This window comes from Microtus ochrogaster, unplaced genomic scaffold, assembly GCF_000317375.1.
Source record: "Microtus ochrogaster isolate Prairie Vole_2 unplaced genomic scaffold, MicOch1.0 UNK68, whole genome shotgun sequence".
In the NCBI taxonomy this organism is placed as follows: domain Eukaryota; kingdom Metazoa; phylum Chordata; class Mammalia; order Rodentia; family Cricetidae; genus Microtus; species Microtus ochrogaster.
Window position 1 is genome coordinate 2,044,774 of NW_004949166.1, and position 10,797 is coordinate 2,055,570.

The 10,797-nt window shown below is 39.9% G+C and overlaps 1 protein-coding gene across 1 annotated transcript in view; it reads left to right on the top strand.

Moving 5' to 3' along the window:
- Positions 1 to 10,797, top strand: part of LOC102001438 (sperm-associated antigen 6) — a 50,411-nt gene that overhangs the window by 23,057 nt on the left and 16,557 nt on the right. Inside the window, exon 4 of the mRNA XM_005370017.2 lies at positions 2,449 to 2,632. Coding sequence (XP_005370074.2) covers positions 2,449 to 2,632 — 184 coding nt within the window. The remainder of the gene's footprint in view (positions 1 to 2,448; positions 2,633 to 10,797) is intronic.

The following is a 10,797-nucleotide window of genomic DNA, read 5'->3' on the forward strand; positions in this document are numbered from 1 at the left end:
CCGGCCCTTCTGCTGCCTTATGTGCCTCCCGAGTGCACGCCTCTTTTATTGGATTCCCTGTGGCTATAATGTGTCACATTTTAAAGAAGGGCTTTGGTCCACTTTGAATTAGTTTGTGTGTGTAAAGGTGTTGAAATAGGAGCAGCGGGCTGCTGCCTGCCACCTGGCTAGCTTTACCCAAAATAATTACATGGAAACTGTATTCTTTTAAACACTATCTGGCCCATTAGTTTCAGTTTCTTATTGGCTAGCTCTTACATATCGATCTAACCCATTTCTAATAATCTGTGTAGCTCCATGAGCTGGCTTACCAGGAAAGATCTTAACCTGCGTCTGTCTGGAGTGGGAGAATCATGGCGACTCTCTGATCCAGCTTCATTCTCCCAGCATTCTGTTCTGTTTTCTCCGCCTACCTAATTTTCTGTCCTCTTAAAGGGCCAAGGCAGTCTCTTTATTTAACCAATGAAATCAACACAAAACAGCAGACTCCCATATCATAAAGGTGAGAGATAAAGGTCAAATTTAATGTATAGTGTTGATTCAGTTTTGCCAGGGCTATTTGTGGGATAGAAGTCTCTTTTACTCTGCATGCTTTTGGTACCCTTGTCAATCATTAGGTGGTTATATCACTGGACTTAGGTGTCCCATCAGCCAAGTTCAGCCATCTAGTCTCAATAAACCAATTAAAGGAGACAAACTAATCATGAAAAGCAGTAAAAGCAGATATAGTCCATGTGCCCACATGTGGAACAGGAACAAAGAAATCTAGTGATTCTCCACCTCCCTTCAGGGTCCTGACACCAGGGTAGGCTCACATAGAGAGTAAGCAAGGGCATCCTTCCCTACCACCATCTCAGTCCCATGTATCTCTATGTGGATGATCTTTCCTGCAGAGTCTTCCAAAAGTTTTCAACCATTTCCCAGGTGACCCATTTTCAATCTTTGTCTAGTAGATAAGTTTCTTCTCTGGAGACCCCAGGAGCTTCAGTCATTCCCTTTCTCAACAGGAAATTCCTGGAGGGGGGGGGTTCTAATTTCTTAAAGTTATGAAATGTGTTTCCATTGGATCTAATTTATTTTGTCAGTATCATAAAGTTTTCAGTGTAGAGGTCTTTCCCTTCCTTGGTAAGATTATTCCTAGGTACCTTCATGTTTTGTTTTTGAAACTATTATGAATGAGATACTTATCCTATTTTCTCAGCAAGTTCAATACTTGTATATATGAAAACTACTGAGTTTTTGTACACTGAATATTTATTGAAACTGTTTATTAAGTTCAATAGTATTATCATTAGGGACTTTTAAGTATAGAATCATGTCATTTGTTAATGGGGATAATTTGGCTTCTTCCTTTTCTACTTCATATATATTCTCCAAGAATTTAATACAATGTATTTTGATCATACTCTTTTCCCTCCTTCAGCTGCTCCTAACTTTTCTCCCACCTCCCTGCTCATTCAATGTCATGTTTTTTCTTTCTTTCTTAAAAAACAACACAAGCCCCCCAAAACTAAGACAAAACTAAGCAAAAGCACATAAAAGCCAATGAGGACAGTTTGTGCTGACCAAACACTCATGAGCATGCGGCCTGCCCGGGAATGTGGCCGATGTACCCAGTTTCACTCCATTAAGGAAAACTGATTTTTCTCCCCAGCAGGTGTCAGTTTCAAAGAGCTTCTTGTCCAGGGTCGGATTTTGTGTTTTCTGGACACAGCAATGCAGTTGCATATATGAACTTATGAGTGTGAAGGTCGTTGTGCCCCCAGACCTCCAGAGAAACCAGAAATATTAAACACACATGATTGTCCTCTCAAAGGAAAGAGCATGCAACCTTATTTCCATCCAGAAGGTTGGGAATTGGAGGTGATTAACAGCCTGGTGATCTGCGTTATATGGAGGACCAGGCCATGTCAAGCACCTATGACCAGGACTGTAGGTGGCAATTAGCTTAAATGACATCTATGCTATCTATCCTACAACTGATATCCTTTCCGAGCTGATGGAGGAAGGTCATTGGTTAAAAAATAAAGAAACTGCTTGGCCCTGATCATCTGATGGGTTGACATCTGAATTATCAATTGCTGTATGCTGTATATTTCCATGGTCTCCAACATACAGTGACATATTTGAACAATCTAAGTGTTTGCATGAGCTAAATAATATCTTCAGTTTCATGAAATCTCATTACTTTGTGAAATTATGAAAAACTCATGCTTATATTTGATTTTTACAATTTTCAAATGCATACATAGTGTAAGGCATTTGAAAATGTAATTATAAACATATTGTATTTTCAGTTTACCAAAGAAGAGCAATGGGGGAATTTCAAAGCATCAAAATGATTTTTCAGTTTAAGTTTTGTCTTTTGTATTCATTCCATGCCTTTTGAGTTTTCTTTAATATAATTCTAAAGCTGTTTTTAATCTGTCCTGCTGTCTTGCCTGATAGCGTTTCTACAAGAAAGCAGCTGCCTTTGTGCTGAGAGCAGTTGGTAAACATTCCCCGCAGCTGGCCCAGGCCATAGTCGACTGTGGAGCTTTGGACACACTGGTGATATGCTTGGAGGACTTTGACCCTGGAGTCAAGGAGGCCGCAGCCTGGGCACTTGGATATATTGCAAGACACAATACAGGTAATGGAGCACATTTGAAAATAGGGTAACTCCAAATTTATTACATAAATCCAGTTTTAATAAATAGTTGAATGAGTTTTAGGGTGATTGAGTACATGATAAATCAGGTTTTGAGTGTTAGTCCAGCTATTTAGAGCGCATGCCCACAACATGCTTATACATAATAGTCTTACAAGAAAAAAAATGAAGGAAAGGGGTGGTGTAAGGAAGGAGACTGTTCTCAAAGGCTTCGGTAGCCAGTTATGTGAATGGTGGCACCAGAATCTGGGTTTAATTCTGACTGCCAAGTTCATGTTACTATCTACTTTCTGAGAATACTGTTGACAACCCATAAAACTAGCAGTACCAGTAAATATAAATATAAGTAAATATAAATATGAATATAAGGAAATTAAGAAAGAATATTATTGCCTTCCTTAGAAGGATTTAAAATTAATATATTAAAATTCATTGTATAATTTGTAGAGCAGCAAGCAGTTCTTTGTTTTTCTTTCTTCTTTCTTTCTTTTTGTTTTGATTTTCAAGATTTTTAAGATAGGGTTTCTGTGTAGCGTTGGCTGTCCTGTAACTCACTCTGTAGATCAGGCTGGCTTTGAACTCACAGAGATAAACCGTTCTGTGCCTCCCAAGTGCTGGGATTAAAGGCATGTGTCACCATGCTCAGCTTAGAATAATGGTTCTTAACCTCTGGGTTACAACCTATTTGGGGGTCAAACTACCCTTTCACAGTGGTCCCATACCAGATATATTGCATATCAGATATTTACGTTATGATTCATAACAGTAGCAAAATTATAGTTATGCAGTAGCAACAAAGCCTCTAGAGTTTTGTTTCCTACTAGGTTCATTTAAGCCTGTTATTTAGTACTCATTGGGAAAGTAAGCAGTACTTTTCTTTTTTAACTCGCATATGTTAATGATATGTAATGTAGGCTTCATTATTGACATTTTCTTACACACACACACACACACACACACACACACACACACACACTGTATTTTGAACTTACCCTGCTCCCCCTAAACCCTATTACTCTCTCTGTTCTGCCTCCTGCTAATTCTTTTCCTTTACCTAGCCCTCTGTCTTCATTAGGGTTACTATTGCTGTGATGAAACATCATGACCAAAGCAACTTGGGGAGGAAAGATTTTATTCAGTTTATGCCTTCACATCACAGTTCATTATCAAAGGAAGTCAGGATAGAAACTCAAGCAGGGCAGGAATCTGGAGGCAGGAGCTGATACAGAGGCCGTGGAAGAGTGCTGCCTACTGGCTTGCTTCTCATGACTTGCTGAACCCACCTTCTTAGTATGCTCAGGAGCACCAGCCCAGGGTGGCATCGCCCACAATTGACGTGGCCCTTCCCCATCAATCACTAATTAGGAAAATGCCCTACAGGCCTGCCTACATCCTAGTATTATGCAGGCATTTTCTTATTTGAGATTCCTTCCTCTCTGGTGACATAAAACTGCCCAGCACATCCTCCTTTTCTTCTTATGTCATGTTATTTTATATTTTTGTTTACCCAGTGAGTTTTATTGGGGTTGAGAATTTGATACATGACTACTCAGTATTACATCATTTCTGTCCCTCCCTCTTTCTCCAAGTCCTCTTATGTCCTCACTCTTACCTCTTCCCAAATTCATGCCCTAGTTTATATATTATATATTAATATATTGTATATATTAATACATATACATTAATTCTTATAATCCTTAATTGCATTTATCTTTAATTATATTGCAATGTTTATATTATATAAGTTTATAATATTTATGTATTATGTACACATTTATGTATAAATATGACATTTATATTATACAGTGTAACAGATGATTATGTTATTTATTAATTTTAACATAATATAATACACAATATTAATATAATAACAACAAACTAGTAATACATAATATAAACATTACATTTAATACATAAAATATATTATAATATATAAATAGTTATATATAATGCAATAAATATAATTATATTTTATTAATTATAAATATCACATTAAATATTGATATAACAATTACTATATATTATTATATATAATATATGACTACATATATAAAAATTTATATGTTAATAGTATATAATTATATATTAATGAATATGAATATTAATATATAGCATAGTCTACTGAGTCCAATTAGTTTTATGTGCATTAGCATTTGTTTAGGGTTGACTATTTAGAATTGGGAGCTCGTCCCTGAAGACAACTGGCTCTCCTTCCTTCACACCCATCAAAAGCCTGCAGTTTATAATCTAGGATGGGCTTTGAGAAACTTTCCTCCATCTCTGTTGGCTTGCTAACTGCTGTGGCCTTTGCAGGTCTTGTTGAGAGTTTACGGAGCCAGCATCCCTGTCCCATCCAGCGGACACTGTCTTGCAGCAGTCCTCTGTTTCTCTGCTCCTCTGTCATGTTCTCTGAACCTTAGGTGTAGAGTTGTGTTATAGATGTCTCGCATGGAGCTGGGTATTCCATGGCCACTTACCCAGCTGTGGATCTCTCTAGAAGACTCTTCAAAAAGAAGCCACCCTGATGAGGGGATGGGAGTTGCAATGATCTATGGGTATAAAGACAAGTATTCAGGAGATAGAATTTAGGAACATGGTAGTAGTATGTTCTCATATCTTCATCTTTGGGTTCTTGGCTAGGTTTGCAGCACCAAGCATGTGCTCCCTTTCCTCCTTCTAGCCCCCCCCCATATAACCCTTCTTGCTATCTTTCAAATTCATGGTGTCTTTTCTCATTAATTATTGTTCCATACAGTTATGTATAGCCACATGTATTTAAAAAAAATAGCATGCCCTGTTCAGTCTGTATAATGTCATTTGTATATATGTTCTCAGACCTGACTATTTTGTACTGGATAACCAGTTTATGTACTCTTCCCTGAGAAAGAATATTTCTTCTGATCCCTGTGTTGCTTAGTTGCCTTTAATTCTTTGTGTAGGGTTGAGTCCTTATGAACATCCCTCATGGCCCTTAGCATGTCGGTTGTTGCCTTTCTTTAGATTTGGGGAGTTTTCTTCTATGATTTTGTTCAGGAAATATCATGTTTTTGAGACAGAGACTCTTGGAGTCTCAATGTTTGTAGTGGTTCCCTGTGTGAATTGCTGGTCTCAACATGGTTGCATGTGTTTAAGTCTTTGATTGCGGTTACCACAGTCTTGTCAGGATGTGGACTAGAAGAATGATGTTTGGTTTTCAGTCTCAGTGCCACACTAGGTTTTGAGGGTTCAGGCGCCCAGCAGTCCAAGATAAGCATAGTTAACGAGGTGGGTGCTATGCTAGTGGTGGGGGAAATTGACTGACTGGAGGTGTCTTAAGTAGAATTTGGGGCCTGGCTCCATGGGAATCATCATTGGCAGAAATATGGGTCAGTCCACATGTGGTGATGTGTCCCAAGGGGATAGAGATGGGCTGAGAGGGCAGGCCAGGATAGGCAGCAGTAGCTGGTCCAGGGTTACCCTAGAGATGCCAGATGGGTTCCTGCCAATTATAGAGGCTGTAATATCCCTGGAAGAGCTTGGGTCTGGAGTTGGTAGAGACTCACAAAGGAATCACTGTTTTTTTTTTAAAGTTTTTTTTTTTTAATCTTGGAGATGTTGCAGTACACACAACATAGAAGTCACAGGATTATGAAATATGTGTCACATTTACTTGATCTTGAGATGTATTTCTCCCAATTTCTTTCTAACTAGCTATGTGTTAGAAAAGAAAAATAAAGTAAAATAAATTTCTTATCTATGTTTTTTGGCTCTGGTTTAAGGGCCAAAATGTGTTTCTTTCACTGGCCCTTTTTAGCCTTTCACTCTGGTTTTGGGGCCAATGTATATTTCTTTGCCTCTGGTTTCAGGGTCAGGGTGTGTTTCTTTGGCTGGCCCTTTTACCCTACCCTCCCTCATATTCAGTTCCTAGTATATAATGTGGAGTGGCCACAGAAATCACAGACCTGAGTGGGGAATAGTAGGATACAGGTGCCGTGGAGCACCTGCTCTGGACTTTGTTTACTCAGTTTTAGCTGTTGAGGTCAAGTGTGGGCTGGAGGAAGGGCTCAGGGGGGAAAGGGACTCTGCTGCCAGGGCTGATGACCTAATTTCAGGTAGAACCGAATCTTGAAAGTTGTTCTCTGACCTCTAAAAGTGTGCACGTTGTCCTGGCACCTGCAATAATGTAAACACACACATGCACACGCACACACACACACACACACACACACACACACACACACTCAAAATGACAACAAAACCCAAACTAAACAACAATAAAACATGGTTTCAAGAATTAAAAGTGGAAAGACTGTCATTTTTTTTCTATCCAGAAATCCTTCCACGGCTGATTTAAGAAAGCATTTTTTTTTGTATTTTTCTTTCATTTTACATACAAACTAAAGTTCCTCCTTCCTCTCCCTCCCTCCCTCCCCTCTCCTCCCCCCAACCTACTCCATCCACTTTTCTAAAAGAATAAGGCCTCCCATGGGGAATCAATAAAGCCTGGCACATTCACTTGAGGCAGGACCAGGGTCCCCTCCTCACGTCAAGGCTGAGCAAGGCATCCCACCATATGGACTGGGCTTCAAAAAGGAAAGCGATATCTTGATAGAGGGAGCCATTATAGGACTAGGGAGAAACCTGATGCTAGGAAATTTCCCAGGAAACCACAAGGATGACCCCAGCTAGGACCCTAGCAATAGTGGAGAAGTCGCCTAAACTGACCTTGCCCTGTAATCACCCTATCATCATGAACCTTCATCCAGTAACTGATGGAAGCAGACACAGAGATCCACAGCCAAGCACCAGGAGGAGCTAGCTACTGGAGTCCAGTCAAAGAGAGGGAGAAGGGATTATTTGAGCAATGTAGAAGGAGCTGCAGGCAGGCCTGTTTTTCGTCCCACCTGGCTCCCACATGGTTAGCTTTACACCCGAAATAATAACACACAAACTGTATTCATATAAACACTGCTTGGCCCATTATATCTAGCCTCTTCTTGACTAACTCTCATATCTTGCTTAACCCTTATCTAATAATCTATGTAGCACCAAGAGGTGATGTCTTACCAGGAAGATTCTAGTGTACATCCATCTTGGGCTGGAGCTTCATCGCGTCTGACCCAGAGAGGAGAAGCATGGTGATTGCCTCACTTCCTCCCAGCATTCTGTTCTGTCTACTCCACCCACCTAAGGACTGGCCTATCAAATGGGCTAAGGCAGTTTCTTTATTAACCAATGAAATTAACTCTTTCATCAGAGCAAGGCATGAGGGGATAGGTGTGTGTTTGTGTGTCAAGATCATGATGGGGAAACCCAGAGACAGTTGACCCGAACTTGCAGGAGCTTACGGGCTCTGGACTGACAACTGGGGATCCTGCATGGAACTGAACAAGACCCTCTGTATGTGGGCAACAGTTGTGTAGCCTAGTTTGTTTGTGTGACCTCTGGCAGTGGGACCAGTATCTATCCTCGATGAAAGCATAAAGTTGTATCCAAGGTTGTACAATGGAGGCATTCTTCTCTGCTTTGTCTTTCTTTTCAGCCTACATGAGTTAGTTCTTTATATATTCTTTTTATTAAAAACGTTTTTATACCAAATGTTCTAATCATAGTTTACCCTTCCCATGATCCTCCTAGATCCCCCCGATATCCCCACCCACCCAACTCCACACCTTCTTTCTCTCTCTCTCTTTAGAAAACAAACAAACCAGAACCAACAAAAAAAAAGAAAGGAAGAAGGAAAGAAAGAAACTCACACAAAACCTATAAAAACACAAACTTGGAGACCATAATATTCAAGCAGAAATCAAGTAAGGAAAAAAAAATGCCCAAGCAAAGCAATATGAGATAGTAGTCTACAAAATAATATTGAGTTCGTTTCCTGTTGGCCATCCACTGCTGGGCATGAGTTCAGCCCTTAAGTGTGGTTTATGTCCCAGTAAGACTCCATAGAAGAAAACTGGGTTTTCATTGGCAAGCAGGTGACAGTTGGAGATAGTTTCTTGGTTAGGGATGGGAGCTCTTGTCCACTTCCCTATCTCAGTGTGAGAACTCCACTGACTTGAACCTGTGCAGGCTCTGCATGCTGCCGCAGTCTCTGAGAGTTCACATTGCGGCAGACTGTTATGTATGAAAGACCCTGTTTCCTTGGAGCCATCCATCCCCTCTGGCTCTTACAGTCTGCCTGCCTCCTCTTCCTCTTAGCTCCCTAAGCCCTGAAGAGAGTGGATTGATGAGGATACACCCTTTGGGACTCAGTGTTCCTAAGTCTCTTGGTCTCTGCGTACTGTCCAGTTGTGGGTCTCTGTTAGCTCTCATCTACCGCAAGAGAAGCTCCTCTGTAATGTCTGGGTGGGACACTGAGTCAATTCTAATGTCCCACCCATCTCATGCTGGAACTAACTTTATGATGTGGTTGATCTTTGAAGTCCTCCCTTCTAACCTTGTTCTCTTTTGTAAACCTTAAGCTTATTCTGTGATTTTTGATTATTTAAGGTAAAGATTTTGATCCATTTCACTTTACAGCTGTTGGTGCAAAATCAGTACAATTCAGTCCAGCACCAGGATGTTAGAAAAAGAACCAAATAAGCAAAACACTCCAGGCAGGTCCTACAAATAACTCAGATATTTTAAGAAGAATTGTGAAGTAAACACTCAGTTTCACATGTTGCTATTATTTAAAAATACTGCCATTCAGCATTATAGTTCTCTTAGAAACAATTATGGAAGGCTCTAGAGACAGAGAAGTGTATAAAGATGACACCTCCATGTTTCCTGCAGTTCAAGGAGGAGTAGCCTGACTTTGTTCTCTACTCACAGTGATGAGGGCAATTAGGGTCAACTATTCCTGTGCTGAAAACGCTTAGCTGTCAGATTCAAATTATTACTCACGAAAGTTCATTCCCCAAGACATCTAAAAATAGTAACAGTGAGTAACTCTTAACATTTAAATTTGTAATATTTTGGGGACCAGCAGGTAGAGGCTGCTGTTAAGCTTGACAGTCTAAGCTTGATCACCAGAACTCACATAGTCAAAGCAGAGAACTGATTTACAAGCTTTCACCTGACCTCCACAGGTCTTTCTTGGCACAAGCACGCACACTTGCACGCAAGCACACTCAAGCACACACACACACACACACACACACACACTGAATAAATGTTAAAAAGGTTACTTTAAAAATATGTAGGAGTATTAATAGAAACAATGGAACTATGAATAAATGAAATGTTTTTAGTATATATACTAATTCTTAAAAATTTATGTATATGTATGTATCTGTGTGAGTATATATCATATTTGTAGGTGCCTGTGGAAATCTGAAAGAGGGTGTAAGATCCTGAAATCTGGAATTGTGAGCTGCGTGATGTGGGTCCTGGGAACCAAACTCTGGTCCTCTGAAAGAGCAGTGAGCATTCTTAACCACTGAGCCATCTTTCCAGGACTAGTAATTAAAAAAATAATCTTCATTTTTACTTTGTGTGTTTGATTGCCTGGTGTTTGTGCAGTGCTGGGGTGGCCAGAAGAGAGTGTTGGATCCCCTGGGACTGGAGTTACAGATGGTGTGAGCTGCCACGTGGGTGCTGGGAATCAAGCCTGGGTCCTTTTAACTGATTGCTGCTCTCTTTAGCCCTAGTAGTAGAAATTCTTGAAATTATCTTTAAAAAGAATCGCTAAACACCCTTTCATGCTTAATTTTTTTTTGTGTGTGTGTTTGGAAATCTCATTCAAGGTATTTTGATCAGATGCACCCTTTCCTTGAACTCCTCCCAGATCCACCAACCTTTCATTCCATATCCTGCAGTTGGTGGTTTTTTACTCTTTGCTCTTTGGGGACCCATTACTCAGCTCCCAAATAAACACACAGAGACTTATTCTTACTTGAGAATGTCTGGCCTTATCTCGCTTTGTTTCTAGCCAACTTTTCTTAACATAAATTTTCCTATCTATTTTTTGCCTCTGAGCTTTTATCTTTCCTTATTCTATATATTCCTTCCTTCCTTCCTTCCTTCCTTCCTTCCTTCCTTCCTTCCTTTCTCTTTCTCTCTCTTTTTCTCCCTCTCTCTCTTCCTTCCTTTCTACCTCTCTTTTTTCCTTCCTTCCTTTTTCTTTTTTTTTATATTTATTTTTTTTATTAAGAAAGAAAAAAAAATTTTCCGCCTCCTCC